Here is a 16,589-nt window from a genome sequence, read left to right on the forward strand (position 1 = left end):
TGAATACTTTCTGAAGGCATGTACTTTGCCATTGAAAGGGTGAATACACAAAATGAGTGTGGGTGTGTGTGCTCTGTCAATTCTCCGGGTGGTGGATCTTTAATTAACACACTCCAATGGCTACAGCATTTTGCGTTTATACATTTTAGTTTGTTTAAACTATATACAATGATCTTCATTTGTTCATCGTTGGAAACAGATGACATATTTCTGAGGTTTACATTGTTTGATCCTTCACTACTTTTTAACATTGGAATCTTGAAATGCTGAAGCCATACTGTATCTCAGATTAATCTTTCCCCTCTTACACCTTCTGTTGAATTTGTTTCTCTGGGCACATTTTTCTTGACCCAAAGTACTGAATGGTGCTTACTTGACCTCTGTTAGGTGGGATGTGGTGTGTCATGCTTTTACTAGAATGCCCTCTCTGAACCAATGGCTCTCCGGCTCTTTCTCAATTCATCTTTCCTTGAGTCCACACGGCCTATCTCCTCACCTCCTTCTCAAACCGCATTGGAGAAGGAGGTATGAGGGGAGGAACCTTGGACGACCTCCTCCAATAGGGTTGAGACGGTGACAAGGATATAATACGTGAGAACTACTAGGATAAAAGGAATCATGGACTCACTAACCCTCTCTCTCTAAGCACTTATTAACATTTAAACTTTACATCTGCATCTATGTCTAAAGTGGTGATTTTCTTTCAGGACTTTTACAAAACCAAACAAACATGCATTTACCTTTCAATATGATTGACTTTTAGAGTAAGTTCTTAAATTGATTCTCTTTATACAGTATGAAATTGCTCTGTAGGGATGATGTTGTACATTTTGTTTAAGGGGATGGGATGGTATTTGTGAGAAATGTGTGTGAGGATGGTGCTGTGTGTGTGAGAGGACTAGCATGTGTGTAGATGGTTAAAGAGCCTTGTGTTGTCCATCAGGTGATAAGCACGAAGGGGACGTGGGTGCAGGACTAGCATGTGTGTAGATGGATAAAGAGCCTTGTGTTGTCCATCAGGTGATAAGCACGGAGGGGACGTGGGTGCATGACTAGCATGTGTGTAGATGGATAAAGAGCCTTGTGTTGTCCATCAGGTGATAAACACAGAGGGGACGTGGGTCCAGCTGGACAAGAATAGCGTGGTGGAGTTCTGCGAGAGCAACAAAGGAGAGGCCTGGGCTCTGGCCCGAGACCATGGGGGAAACCAGTACCTACGCCAAGGGGAAGGTAAGAGCCCCAATAATTACCTTTTTACTTACCTTACTGCTTTGAGACCTCTGTAATCTTTGTAGAACAGGACCCATATTCACAAAGCATCTCAACAGTTCCTAGCAATCCTGTTGACCTGTTTTAAGACAACAAAAACTAAAAGCAAATCAAATTTTATTTGTTGCATGTGCCGAATACAACATGTGTAGTAGACCTTACAGTGAAATGCTTACTTACAAGTCCTTAACCAACAATGCAGGTAAGAAAATACCTAATAAACAAGTACGAGTTAAGAATAACAAATAATTAAAGAGCAGCAGTAAATGACAATAGCGGGGCTATATACAGGGGGTACCAGTACAGAGTCAATGTGCGGGGGCACCGGTGTCGAGGTAATTTAGGTCATATTTAAATGTAGGTAGAGTTATTAAAGTGACTATGCATAGATAATAACAGAGAGTAGCAGCTGCGTAGAGGGGAGGGGGGCAATGCAAATAGTCCGGGTAGCCATTTGATTAGCTGTTCATGAGACTTATGGCTTGGGGGTAGAATCAGCTTAGAAGCCTCTTGGACCTAGACTTGGCGCTCCGGTACCACTTGCTGTGCGGTAGCAGAGGAACAGTCTATGACTACCATAAGCCGCCTTCTCTACCATAAGCCACCTCCAATGTCGTTTTTTGAGAATTTGGCAGTACGTCCAACGGGCCTCAAAACCGCAGATGTGTAACCACAGCAGCTCAAAACCTCCATATACGGCTTCATTAACTGCAGGATCGTCTGAGACCAGCCACCCGGACAGCTGATGAAACTGTGTTTGCACAACCAAATAAATTCTGCATAAAACGACTTCAGTGAGCAAATGCTCACCTTCAATGGCCACTGGCACGCTGGAGAAGTGTGCTCTTCATGGATGAATCCTGGTTTCAACTGTACCGGGCAGATGGCAGACCATGGTGGCAGTGGGATTATGGTATAAACTACGGACAACAAACACAATTGCATTGTATCGATGGTCCTATTCATCCGCTGCCATCGCCTCATGTTTCAGCATGATAATGCACAGCCCCATGTTGCAAGGATCTGGACACAATTCTTGGAAGCTGAAAATGTCCCAGTTCTTTCATGGCCTGCATACTCAGAGGACATGTCACCCATTGAGTATGTTTGGGATGCTCTGGATCGACGTGTACGACAGCGTGTTCCAGTTCCCACCAATATCCAGCAACTTCACACAGCCATTGTGGAGGAGTGGGACAACATTCCACAGGCCACAATCAACAGCCTGATTAACTCTATGCGAAGGAGATGTGTCGCGCCGCATGAGGAAAATGGTGGTCAAAGCAGATTACTGACCTGTTTTCTGATCCATGCTCCTTTTTATTAGGTATCTGTGACCAACCGATCCATATCTGTATTCCCAGTCGTAAAATCCATAGATTAGGGCCTAAAGAATTTATTTTAATTGATTGATTTCCTTATATGAACTGTAACTCTGTAGAGTCTTTGCAATTGTTACATGTTGCATTTATACACTTTTGGTTAAGTTTACTTCCATTCATTTTTTAAAACCAGTAACGGTTACCTTCAGATGAGTCCTGTACCATTCGGACGGTACAGACGTTTTTGGGAAAAGACCGATTTTTCCAGGTTGTCTCATGGTTTGACAAACACCGTTCTAATTCTGCCACCTTTCACCGCAGTTACGGAAGTGCTATATCGTCAAAAAACCTTGATTCTTTGGTCAGTGAACCATTTATGTGTTTATTTCGAGGTATGCTTTGGATCATTGTAATGCTGGAAGATCCAACCATGGCCCAGTTTAAGCTTTCTAGCAGAGGCAGTCAGGTTTTGAGTCCATGATACCATGTATCCTAACAAGTTGTCCAGGGCCTTCGGAATAAAAACAGCCCCACAACTTCACAGCGGGGATGAGGTACTTTTCTTCATAGCTACCTTTCTGTCTATGCCAACCCACCTCTGGTGTTTGTTTCCAAAAAGCTCTATTTTTGTTTCATCTGACACCTCACAAGTCCTCAACTGGGGCGGCAGGTAGCCTAGTGGTTAAAGTGTTGAACTAGTAACCGAAAGGTTGCAAGATTGTATCCCCAAGCTGACAAGGTAAAAAATCTGTCGTTCTGCCCCTGAACAAGGCAGTTAACCCTAGGCCGTCATGGAAAATAAGAATGTGTTCGTAACTGCCTTGCCTTGTTAAATATAGGTACATTTAAAAAATAAAAATAAAAAAAACCTTGAGGCTGGTGTTTTGAGGGTACTATCAACCTGTCTAGGCCCTTCGCCAACAGCCAATAAAATTGCAGGGCGCCGAATACAAGTCAACAGAAATCTCATAAATCAAATTTCTCAAGCATACAAGTATTAGGCACCATTTTAAAGATACAATTCTCGTTAATCCAGCCACAGTGTCTGATTTCATAAATGCTTTACAGCGAAAGCTCCACAAACGATTATGTTAGGTCACCACCAAGTCACAGAAAAACCCAGCCATTTTTCCCGCCAAAGAGGAGTCACAAAAAGCACAAATAGAGATAAAATGAATCACTACCCTTTGATGATCTTCATCAGATGACACTCATAGGACTTCATGTTACACAATACATGTATGTTTTGTTCGGTAAAGTTCATATTTATATCCAAAAATTGTATTTTACATTGGTGTGCTAGATTCAGTAGTTCCAAAACATGCAGTGATATTGCAGAGAGCCACATGAATTCACAGAAATACTCATAATAAATGTTGATGAAAATACAGCTATTATACATGAAACTTTAGATACACTTTTCCTTAATGCAACCGCTGTGTCAGATTTTTTTTTTAAACGTACGGAAAAAGCATAATCTGAGAACGGCGCTCAGAGCCCAAACCAGCCAGAGAAATATCCACCATGTTGGGTAGTCAACATTATTCATAAATAGCATTATAAATATTCACTTAACTTTGATGATCTTCATCAGAATGCACTCCCAGGAATCGCAGTTCCACAATAAATGCTTGTTTTGTTCAATAATGTCCATCATTTATCTCCATTTATGTCCAATAGCTTATTTTGTTAGGGCGTTTGGTAAACAATCCAAAAGCGCGATCTGGTCCATTCGGACGAAACGTTCAAGAAGTTATATTACAGGTCGAAGAAACTTGTCAAACTAATAAGTATAGAATCAATCTTTAGGATGTTTTTATCATAAAAGTTCAATAATGTTCCAACTGGAGAATTCCATTGTCTAGAAAAGCACTGGAAGAGAGCTACCTCTCAAGTGAAAGCGCGTGACTGAGAACGAGGCTGTAGGCAGACCCCTTAGTCAAACAGCTCCCATCCGGCCCCCCTTCACACAAGCAGCCTGAAACAATGTTCTAAAAACGGTTGACATCTAGTGGAAGCCTTAGGAAGTGAAAAATAACCCATATCCCACTGTGTATTCGATAGGGGTGAGTTCAAACCTCAGATTTCCCACTTCCTGTTTGGATTTTTTTCTCAGGTTTTTGCCTGCCATATGGGTTCTGTTATACTCACAGACATCATTCAAACAGTTTTTGGAACTTGAGTGTTTTCTATCCAATACTAATAATAATATGCATATATTAGCATCTGGGACTGAGTAGGAGGCAGTTCACTCTGGGCACGCTATTCATCCAAAAATGCTGCCACCTATCCCAAACAAATTTAAATTAAGTTGTCAGTTGAGGACTTGTGAGGCATCCGTTTTCAGCTGTGCTAACATAATTGCAAAAGGGTTTTCTAATGATCAGTTAGCCTTTTAAAATGAATCTAACGTGTGAATGGATGTTTTGGTTGCTGTTGTTGGTGGAGCCAACGTGGTCCAGCTCTCTCTTCTCTCCCAACAGAACAAAGCCTGCTAGAGCATGGGGCCCAGACGCCCCCAAATAGCCCATTTTCCGTCCAGGCCTTCAACAGTGCTGCTGGAGCCATTGGGGCCTACGAGACACAGGGCTTCAACTATGGCATCTCAAACAACAAAGGTGAGGCCAGCCGGGGGACTTGGATACGTCACTGGGTGGGAGAGGGATGCCTACACTGAGTGTACAAAACATTAGGAACACCTTCCTAATATTGAGTTGCACCCCCATTTGCCCTCAACAGCCTCAATTATTCGGGGCATGGACTCTACAAGGTTTCAAAAGTATTCCACAGAGATGCGGGCTGATGTTTACTCCAATGCTTCCCACATTTGTATCAAGTTGGCTGGATGTCCTTTGGGTGGTTGACCATTCTTGATACAAGAAACTGTTGAGCGTGAAAATCCCAGCAGCATTGCAGTTCTCGACAAACTCAAAACCGGTGGGCCTGGCACCTACTATACCCCGTTCAAATGCACTTACATCTTTTGTCTTGCCCACTCACCCTCTGATTGGCACACACACGCAATCCATGTCTCAATTTTCTCAATGCTTAAAAATTATTCTGTAACCTGTCTCCTTCATCTACACTGATTTGAAGGTGACATTAATACAGGATCATAGCTTTCACCTGGTCAGTCTGTAATGGAAAGAGCAGGTGTTCCTAATGTTTTGTACAATCAGTGTACATGGACTTGGTAGCTACAGCTGCTTCTGCTTTAGGAAACGCCGAAGTTGTTGCCTGAAGCAGAACCTTGGTCATGGTTATTAGGCATAAAACTTGATAAAATGATCAAACATGGAGTGAAATGAGCAGGTAGTGTATCTGTTGCATAGCGTTTTAAAACAAATCAAATCATATTTTATTTGTCACAAGCAGTTGTAGACCTTACGTGAAATGCTTACTTACAAGCCCTTAACCAACAATGCATTTCAAGAAATAGAAAATAATGATTAAATAAACTAAGGTAAAGAGTAAAATAAAACATAACACAATTAAATAACAATAATGAGTCTATATATAGGGGGTACCGGTACTGAGTCAATGTGCGGAGGTACAGGTTAGTCAAGGAATTTTGTACATGTAGATAGGGGTAAAGTGATTATGCATAGGTAATATACAGCGAGTAGCAACAGTGTAAAAACAAAAGGGGGGGGTGTCAATGTAAATAGTCCGGGTGGCCATTTTGATTAATTGTATAGCATGGCTTGGGGGTAGAAGCTGTTAAGGAACATTTTGAACCGGGCCGTACGCACTACCCTCTGTAGCGCCTTACGGTTGGATGTCGAGCAGTTGCCATGATACAACCAGTCAGGATGCAGCTGTAATACTTTTTGAGGATCTGTGGACCCGTGTCAAATCTGTTCAGTCTCCTGAGGTGAAAAGGTGTTATTGTGCCCCCTTCACAACTGTCTTGGTGTGTTTGGACCATGATAGTTCGTTAGTGATTTGACCCGCTCCACCGTGCTTGTGTCTGTGCCAATGTTTGTGTTGCTTCACAGTCCCCGCTGTTCCATAAGGTGTTTTTGAATCTGTTTTTAAAAATCGAATTTAACCTGTGTGCCAGTAGTTCAGACAGACAGCTCAGTGCATTCAACATGTCACTACCTCTCATGAATAAAAGTAATGATGAAGTCAATCTCTCGTCCACTTTCAGCCAGGAGAGATTGACATGTATATTACTAATATTACTTACTATTAAGTATCAATAAAGTAAAACGTATCAATATGTTTCCATTCACTCCATTATCCCAGCCCCGTGCTCAAACTGCTGTCCCCCAGCCCTGGTTCATGTATCTATTACTACCCTTTTTTTCTGTTCTCTTATAGCGGTCTTAACTCCAACTGTCTGTTGTTCTGACTGTCCGTCTTTTGCTCTCCCAATGGTCATCCTCTCTCTCCCTCCTTTCTCACTGTGGTGTGTTTCCTTACCTGTTCTCTCTCCCTCCTTTCTCACTGTGGTGTGTTTCCTTACCTGTTCTCTCTCCCTCCTTTCTCACTGTGGTGTGTTTCCTTACCTGTTCTCTCTCCCTCCTTTCTCACTGTGGTGTGTTTCCTTACCTGTTCTCTCTCCCTCCTTTCTCACTGGGGTGTGTTTCCTTACCTGTTCTCTCTCCCTCCTTTCTCACTGTGGTGTCTTTCCTTACCTGTTCTCTCTCCCTCCTCCTTTCTCACCGTGGTGTGTTTCCTTACCTGTTCTCTCTCCCTCCTTTCTCACTGTGGTGTGTTTCCTTACCTGTTCTCTCCCTTCTCCTTTCTCACTGTGGTGTGTTTCCTTACCTGTTCTCTCTCCCTTCTCCTTTCTCACTGTGGTGTGTTTCCTTACCTGTTCTCTCTCCCTCCTTTCTCACTGTGGTGTGTTTCCATACCTGTTCTCTCTCCCTCCTCCTTTCTCACTGTGGTGTGTTTCCTTACCTGTTCTCTCTCCCTACTTTCTCACTGTGGTGTGTTTCCTTACCTGTTCTCTCTCCCTCCTTTCTCACTGTGGTGTCTTTCCTTACCTGTTCTCTCTCCCTCCTCCTTTCTCACCGTGGTGTGTTTCCTTACCTGTTCTCTCTCCCTCCTTTCTCACTGTGGTGTGTTTCCTTACCTGTTCTCTCCCTTCTCCTTTCTCACTGTGGTGTGTTTCCTTACCTGTTCTCTCTCCCTTCTCCTTTCTCACTGTGGTGTGTTTCCTTACCTGTTCTCTCTCCCTCCTTTCTCACTGTGGTGTGTTTCCTTACCTGTTCTCTCTCCCTCCTTCCTCTCTGTGTCCCTGCATTCATGTCCTGTGTTTTCCTTTCCTGCAACTGTTTTCCGCTGTAGATGGTTCTTCATCACACAGCCTTGCATCTTCTCATGAGCGTGTGCACAAGAGCAGTATGTCCGCGGCTGGGCATGGTTCTGCTCTCTCATCTCTCGCTCTCAGGCAAAAGGGTGGGTAAACATACAGAATGCATGCGTCCTTCAGACTGAACACTAAGTGTCAGTTACTGAGTCGGTTGATACTGAACAACAGGATACATGGGGTGGGAGTAATGTCCCTAGACAGGATCCATTCTAAAGACCAGTTATATAATACCTAGACTGGGGGACAGTGCTGCACTGGGCTTTTCTCATTTGTTGCACCATGATCCTTTTGCTACCTCTGTCCATGTTAGGGGCCTTCAGGGAATAGATGGACAGACCTTTCAGACATGCATAGGTTGATTTCAGATCATTTGGAAAACGTATGTCACTATTTCAAGGCCAATCAAGGCTCTTCATTGCAGTCACTTACTGAAATTAATTGGTCAACAACTTTCCACAGTCTGAGGTTTCTTATTATTTATTTTAACATCATTTTTTCAGACTTCTCTTCATTTCCTCCCATTCGTTTCATTTTATTTCCCTTTCATAATCCCTTTTGTTTTGACCCTTAGATGTTGAGTGTTGTCAACTGGATGTGCTGCCTTTTACGCTGAACCTCAATGAGTTATAGTATAACTGTTTCTATTTTGTGGCTCTCTACTAGCCTCTAGACACCGTCAGAAAAGCCACTCCCCAAAACAGGAGGGTGGACGCTCCTCGGACCATTCCAAAAGCAAAGACCTGTCGGCCAGCGAGGCTCTGATCCTGAGGTCGGACACGGCCAAGTTGCGGTCAGACTCTCATAGCCGCTCTCACTCGCCCAACCATAACACCCTGCAGGCGCGGAAGGCCGAAGGGCGTGATCGTAACTCCTCCGGGCTGCGTCCCGAGTCGCCCAACTCTGGCTCCCGCTCCTCCTCGCTCAAGCAGAAGGGCCTGTCCTCCTCCTCGGGGAGGTATAGCCCCTCTAGCACCTCCTTGACGTGGTCCTCCTCCTCCCAGCATGACAAGAACCTTGCTCAGGACAAGAACCAACTAATTGACAAGAACATGCCACCAGACAAGAACCAACCCCATGACCAGAACCTCCCTCCCAAAGTCAGCCCCTCCAAGGCTCGGCTGGACCCGCCCAGAGAGAGGTCCAAGTCGGACTCGTACACACTGGACCCGGACACCCTACGGAAAAAGGTCCCTCTCACCTCGGAGCCACTGAGGGGAAGGTCCACCTCGCCTAAACCCAAACTATCTCCCAAGGACAGGTGCAGCAAAGAAGGTGACATGAACATGGAGAACCGCAGCCCATTGCCCCATGTGACCCAGGAGGACCTCCACAGGGAGGTGGTGATGTGTACGTCTATTGCTCTTCTTTCCGATGATGAAGGAAATGATGAGAACGTTGACGTGAGCAACACAGAGGAGGGCTCTTCCAATGTGCACTTCAGCATCGGCAAGGTGCCCATCAAGGATGAGCTGGAGAACAGCCGCTCGTCGCCAAAAGTCAGCCGCAAGACCTCCAGCCGCCACGTGCACCCCAAGAAGGACAAGTCTGGCCCGCTCTTCAAGGGCGAGAGCTCATCAAGGCTCACCGAGACAACCAAGCAGGCTATGTCGCCCTCTGTGGCAGAGTGCGCCCGGTCGGTCTTCGCCGCGTTCCTCTGGCACGAGGGCATTGTCCACGACGCCATGGCCTGCTCCTCGTTCCTCAAGTTCAACCCGGAGCTGACCAAGGAGCACGCGCCCTTGCGCAGCTCGCTGGGTGGCCAGGGCGGCCAAGAGGAGAAGGAGAGCAAGCTGATGAACCGCCACTCGCTGGAGATATCCTCAGCCCTCAATATGTTCAACATTTCCCCACACGGGCCCGACATCTCCAAGATGGGCAGCATCAACAAGAACAAGGTCCTGTCCATGCTCAAAGAGCCACCACTGGCCGAGAAGTGCGAGGACGGCAAGGGGGAGCCCGTCTCTCCCATGACCTCTCATCCCTTCATGAGGGCCAAGTCCAACCTGCCGCTCACACTCCAGCACCTTGTTGCATTCTGGGAGGACATCTCCATGGCGACCATCAATGCAGCCACCCAGAACATGATTTTCCCCAGCCCGGGCTCCAGCGCCATCCTGAAGAAAAAGGAGAACGAGAAGGACAGTAAGAAGTCCAAGAAGGAGAAGAAGAAAAGAGAGAAGGCGGAGGTGCGCCCCAGGGGGAACCTGTTTGGTGAGATGGCCCAGCTGGCCATCGGGGGACCAGAGAAGGACACCATCTGTGAGCTTTGTGGGGAGTCACACCCTTACCCTGTCACCTACCACATGAGGCAGGCCCACCCAGGTAAGACCAACAATGGGTTTGGCTTTATTACATACGTTTAGAAATACACACGCCGTGTCACTGTGAGAGGTTAGCCTACCTCTCCACATATATAAAGGTCAGACATGAAAGTCCAGTGACAAACTATTTTGTTTTATTGATTGTGTGGAAGAAACGAAAGCTTTTAAAGCTGAACATGTCTTCGTACCGAGGTGGATGGAGGCTAACCCCATGACACCATATACACTGTGGCTCTGCTCGTACAGCAGCACTACTCAAGACGATCTTAGCATAAGATGCATGTATATGTGTTCTATTTAAGTCTGTGGATCTTAGCATCGTCTGGTGTCTTGGGCAGGTTGTGGTCGCTACGCGGGAGGCCAGGGCTACAACAGTATCGGCCACTTCTGTGGGGGCTGGGCAGGAAACTGTGGAGACGGAGGGGTCGGTGGAAGTACCTGGTACCTGGTGTGTGACCGCTGCAGGGAGAAGTACCTGAGAGACAAGCAGACTGCGGCCAGGGAAAAGGTACTGTACTGCTCAACGCTTCAAGAAATAGTTGTTTTGTGTCTTTAATACAGTTAATACATTTGTGTCAGTTAATCATTTCATAAAATTCTTCAAGCTCATGGGAACTTAACAAGCAAATACTTGGATAGTTAACGAACATAAGCCCTTAACAATCAGGATTGAACACTAACATATTATGCTCAATGTACTTATTTCTCACTGTAATAGTACAAAGGATAACCTAACTCAACCATGTGCTTTCATAAACAACCTTGGTAATATGCTCGTGACAAGTCATACAATGCATTATTATGTTTCCCCAAACTTCGACCTCTTAACCACCACTTAAATTGAATTCTCCTCCCTACCCATCCAGGTGAAGCAGTCGAGGAAGAAGCCCCTGCAGTTGAAGATGCCGCGGGCGCTGCCCACCATGGAGGCCCACCAGGTGATCCGTGCCAACGCCCTTTTCCTGCTTTCCCTACGCAGCGCCGCCAAGCCCAGCCTGCTGTGCCACCACCCGCCTCGCCCGCTTCACTCCATGCTGCCCAGCCTCAAGGAGGGCGTCTCCGACGAGATGCCCAACAAGATGGGCTGCCTCTACCTGCAGATGCTGGCCAGGTAAAAAATAGCTATTGTGATGAGGATCAAATTGAAAAGCACTGGAAAGATTGTGAGGGGGAAAAATGTAAGGTAATCTCTTTTTATTTTTGCCTCCCAGATAGTCTCCTTTTCTTTTGGTTTTATGCCCTTTGGGATGGCATTACACTTAAAGCGCTGTGGCAACGTTAATTGAAGTGATGATGATCATACATTTTGGTTGTGTTTAGTGTCTTATCCATATCTCATGGGCATATTACACAGTGAAAACAGTCATGGAATGATTTGCTTTGAGGCAGCATCCACATGACCTAAACACAAAATATTTAAACTACATTTGTACGTAAACCTGTCTCCCCTCTTCCAGGCAACACACAGAGAACTTTGGTGGGTACCAGGATGAGAACCTGTTCCAGGATGAGATGAGGTACCTACATTCCACGTCTGTCCCTGCACCCTACATCTCAGTCACCCCTGACGCCTGCCCCAACGTGTTCGTGGAGCCCGAGAGCAACATGAAGTCTATGCCACCCAGGTAACACACATAAAGACGACACATACACCTCTCTTTGAGAGTAGAGATGAGCAGACTGATTATGTCTGTGTTTATTGTATGTGGTTGTAGTGTATGTTATATCTGTGTGTGTATTTGTGTGTGCGAGAGAGACTTGTATCAGTGTGAAACAGATGGTCAACATTTCTGTGTTCATCTCTTGCAGTCTGGAGACCAGCCCAATCACAGATAGTGACTTGTCCAAGAGGACGGTGTTCCAGAGGTCTTACTCTGTAGTGGCCTCCGAGTATGACAAGAAGCACTTGGCCTCTCCGGCCAGGGTCAAAGCCGTGCCCAGACGCGGAGTCCACAGTGGGGATGCAGGTGGGTAAACCTTCCCCTGAACCACCAGACCAGAGGGCTTTGGGCCTACTTATTATCATTATCATTTTGAATTTTGATAAAAACATTTAAAAGGCTACTCCTCTGTCCATAAATGCTACAAACGAAATTTGGGGCCGTCCAGCCCATCATTAGAAATGGTCCAAAATACACTATATACACAAAAGTATGTGCATACCCCTTCAAATTAGTGGATTAGGCTATTTCAGCCACACCTGTTGCTGACAGGTATATAAAATCGAGCAAACAGCCAAGCAATCTCCATAGACAAACATTGACAGTAGAATGGCCGTCCTGAAGAGCTCAGTGACTTTCAACGTAGTATCGTCATAGGATGCCACCTTTCCAACAAGTCAGTTTGTCAGATTTCTGCTCTGCTAGAGCTTCTCTGTAAGGGCTGTTACTGTGAAGTGGAAACATCCAGGAGCAACAACGGCTCAGCCGCAAAGTGGTAGGCCACACAAGCTCACAGAATGAAGCATCTTTCATCAGTTACAGCACTCACTACCACGTTCCAAACTGCCTCTGGAAGCAACTTCAGCACAAGAACTGTTCGTTGGGAGCTTCATGAAATGGGTTTCCATGGCCGAGCAGCTGCACACAAGCCTAAGATCAGCATGTGCAATGCCAAGCACCGGCTGGAGTGGTGTAAAGCTCACCGCCATTGGACTCTGGAGCAGTGGAAATGCGTTCTGTGGAGTGTTGAATCACGCTTCACCATCTGGCAATCCGACGGACGAATCAGGGTTTGTTGTATGCCAAGATGGCATAGCAGTCGGACATGTCTTTTGTCTTGTCCTGTCCCGTGTATATATAGTTTTCTTCGTATATATTTTAATCTTACTTTCCATCTACGGACTGAATATACTTCCTGCAAATCGCCTCACTCAACGTGTTACGCATCTGCTATTTTTATACTTTTGAACCGGAACCCCCATCAAGAACTAGCCAGCTTACTAGCTAGAAGTCAGTTATCCACTGCTAGTGGTCATCACCGTTAACTCGGACATCAGCCAGCCTCAGCCCGGTCAATTCCTGCCAGTCTGCACAGCGCGATATCAACCCAGAGCATATCGGACTGCTTTTCCCCTTACCATATCTCCGGATTCCTACCGCAAGCTCTGAACCTTTACACCGGATCATCGCAGCTAGCTAGCTGCTATCCGAGTACCTACTCCTGGCTAACGTCTCTGTCCCGAAGCAAGCACCAGTTCGCCTGGATCTAGCCTCGAGCTAGGCCCATCTCCCGGCTAGCCAAAGAGGTCCACCAGCCAGTTCTTGGGCTACAGTACCTCTTTTGCCAATTGGCCTGGACCCATGACTGCCGAAACAGAGCCCCGCCGATCCATCACGACTGGTCTGCCGACGTAACCGTCCGAGGGGGTTTCCGTTGCGATGTCGCCGGATGCCCATCTGCTAGCCCCGGCCCGCTAGCTGTCTGAATCGCCGTGTCTCCAGCTCGCCTAGCGTAGTAACGACTACTGAATTGGCTCCCTGACTCATCTAGTGCTATTCATTGGACTCTATGATCACTCAGCTGCACATGCATCTCCCTAATGTCAATATGCCTTGTCTATTGCTGTTTCGGTTAGTGATTATTGGCTTATTTCACTGTAGAGCTCCCAATATGCCTTAGATAGCCCTTTTGTTCCACCCCCCCACAGATGCGGTGACCTCCCCTGGATTAACTGGTGCCTCTGGAGACAAAACTTCGACGACCAGTTCTTATAGCCTTTAGCCGTACCCTTATCCTACTCCTCCTCTGGTGATGTAGAGGTTAACCTGCAGCCTCCAGCACCACTCCCATTCCCCAGGCGCTCTCATTTGTTGAGTTCTGTAACCGTAAAAGCCTTGGTTTCATGCATGTTAACGTTAGAAGCCTCCTCCCTAAGTTTGTTTTATTCACTGCTTTAGCACACTTCGCCAACCCTGATGTCCTAGCCATGTCTGAATCATGGCTTAGGAAGGCCACCAAAAATCATGACATTTCCATCCCTAACTAGAACATTTTCCGACAATATAGAACTGTCAAAGAGGGTGTAGTTGCAATCTACTGCAGAGATAGCCTGCAGAGTTCTGTCACACTATCCAGGTTTGTTCCCAAACAATTTGAGCTTCTACTTTTAAAAATCCACCTTTCCAGAAAAGTCTCTCACCGTTGCCGCTTGTTATAGACCCCCTTCAGCCCCCAGCTGTGTCCTGGACACTGTGAATTTATTACCCCCATCTATCTTCAGGGTTTGTACTGTTAGGTGACCTAAACTGGGATATGCTTAACACCCCGGCCATCCTACAATGTAAGCTAGATGCCCTCAATTTCACACAAGTTATCAAGGAACCTACCCGATACGTCGCCAAACCCACTGGCTCCAGGTCATCTATAAGTCTTTGCTAGGTAAAGCCCCGCCTTATCTCAGCTCACTGGTAAAAAAATAGCAACACCCACCCGTAGCACATGCCCCAGCAGGTATATCTCACTGGTCATCCCCAAAGCCAACACTTCCTTCGGCCGCCTTTCCTTCCAGTTCTCTGCTGCCAATGACTGGAACGAATTGCAAAATTCACTGGAGTTGGAGACTTCTATCTCCCTCTTTAACTTTAAGCATCAGCTGTCAGAGCAGCTTACCGATGGCTGTGTACAGGTACAGTGAATCTGTAAATAGCACACCCAACTAACTCATCCCCATATTGTTATTTATCCTCTTGCTCTTTTGCACCCCAGTATCTCTACTTGCACATCATTATCTGCACATCTATCACTACAGTGTTCATGCTAAATTGTAATTATTTCTCCTCTATGGCCTATTTATTGCCTTACCTCCCTTCTCTTCTACATTTGCACACACTGTACATAGATTTTTCTATTGTGTTATTGTACAGTCATGGCTAACATTTTTGAGAATGACACAAATATACATTTTCACAGTTTGCTGCTCCAGTGTCTTTAGATATTTTTGTCAGATGTTACTATGGAATACTGAAGTACCCATTACAAGCATTTCATAAGTGTCAAAGGCTTGTATTGACAATTACATGAAGTTGATGCAAAGAGTCAATATTTAAAGTGTTGACCCTTCTTTTTCAAGACCTTTGCAATCCGCCCTGGCATGCTGTCAATTAACTTCTGAGCCACATCCTGACTGATGGCAGCCCATTCTTGCATAATCAATGCTTGGAGTTTGTCAGAATTTGTGGGGTTTTGTTTGTCCACCCGCCTCTTGAGGAATGACCACAAGTTTTCAATGGGATTAAGGTCTGGGGAGTTTCCTGGTTATGGACCCAAAATATCGATGTTTTGTTCCCCGAGCCACTTAGTTATCACGTTTGCCTTATGGCAAGGTGCTCCATTATGCTGGAAAAGGCATTGTTCGTCACTAAACTGTTCCTGGATGGTTGGGAGAAGTTGCTCTCGGAGGATGTGTTGGTACCATTCTTTATTCATGGCTGTGTTATTAGGCAAAATTGTGAGTGAGCACACTCCCTTGGCTGAGAAGCAACCCCACACATGAATGGTCTCAGGATGCTTTACTGTTGGCATGACACAGGACTGATGGTAGCGCTCACCTTGTCTTCTCCGGACAAGCTTTTTTCCGGATGCCCCAAACAATTGGAAAGAGGATTCGTCAGAGAAAATGGCTTTACCCCAGTCCTCAGCAGTCCAATCCCTGTATCAGTCTGTCCCTGGTGTTTTTCCTGGAGAGAAGTGGCTTCTTTGCTGCCCTTCTTGACACCAGGCCACCCTCCAAAAGTCTTCGCCTCACTGTGCGTGCAGATGCACTCACACCTACCTGCTGCCATTCCTGAGCAAGCTCTGTACTGGTGGTGCCCCGATCCCGCAGCTAAATCAACTTTAGGAGACGATCCTGGCGCTTGCTGGACTTTCTTGGGCGCCCTGAAGCCTTCTTCACAACAATTGAACCGCTCTCCTCGAAGTTCTTGATGATCCGATAAATGGTTGATTTAGGTGCAATCTTACTGGCAGCAATATCCTTGCCTGTGAAGCCCTTTTTGTGCAAAGCAATGATGATGGCACGTGTTTCCTTCCAGGTAACCATGGTTGACCGAGGAAGAACAATGATTCTAAGCACCACCCTCCTTTTGAAGCTTCCAGTCTGTTATTCGAACTCAATCAGCATGACAGAGTGATCTCCAGCCTTGTCCTCGTCAACACTCACACCTGTGTTAACGAGAGAATCACTGACATGATGTCAACTGGTCCTTTTGTGGCAGGGCTGAAATGCAGTGGAAATGTTTATGGGAGATTCAGTTAATTTGCATGACTTTGCAATTAATTTCAATTAATCGGATCACTCTTCATAACATTCTGGAGTATATGCAAATTGCCATCATACAAACTGAGGCAACA

General features: G+C 45.9%; 1 protein-coding gene across 20 annotated transcripts in view; it reads left to right on the top strand.

The window, feature by feature from the left end:
- mycbp2 (MYC binding protein 2) overlaps positions 1 to 16,589 on the top strand; it is a 211,337-nt gene that overhangs the window by 152,634 nt on the left and 42,114 nt on the right. For 17 of the 20 annotated variants that reach the window (XM_055870888.1, XM_055870878.1, XM_055870882.1 and 14 more), the window contains 8 exons: positions 1,098 to 1,230; positions 5,075 to 5,209; positions 7,893 to 8,003; positions 8,581 to 10,239; positions 10,577 to 10,746; positions 11,105 to 11,349; positions 11,696 to 11,863; positions 12,048 to 12,205. In XM_055870888.1, the coding sequence (XP_055726863.1) occupies positions 1,098 to 1,230; positions 5,075 to 5,209; positions 7,893 to 8,003; positions 8,581 to 10,239; positions 10,577 to 10,746; positions 11,105 to 11,349; positions 11,696 to 11,863; positions 12,048 to 12,205 (2,779 nt within the window). The remainder of the gene's footprint in view (positions 1 to 1,097; positions 1,231 to 5,074; positions 5,210 to 7,892; positions 8,004 to 8,580; positions 10,240 to 10,576; positions 10,747 to 11,104; positions 11,350 to 11,695; positions 11,864 to 12,047; positions 12,206 to 16,589) is intronic. The other 3 variants (XM_055870887.1, XM_055870892.1, XM_055870896.1) reach the window with 1 other exon arrangement.

Source organism: Salvelinus fontinalis, chromosome 19 (genome assembly GCF_029448725.1).
Source record: "Salvelinus fontinalis isolate EN_2023a chromosome 19, ASM2944872v1, whole genome shotgun sequence".
In the NCBI taxonomy this organism is placed as follows: domain Eukaryota; kingdom Metazoa; phylum Chordata; class Actinopteri; order Salmoniformes; family Salmonidae; genus Salvelinus; species Salvelinus fontinalis.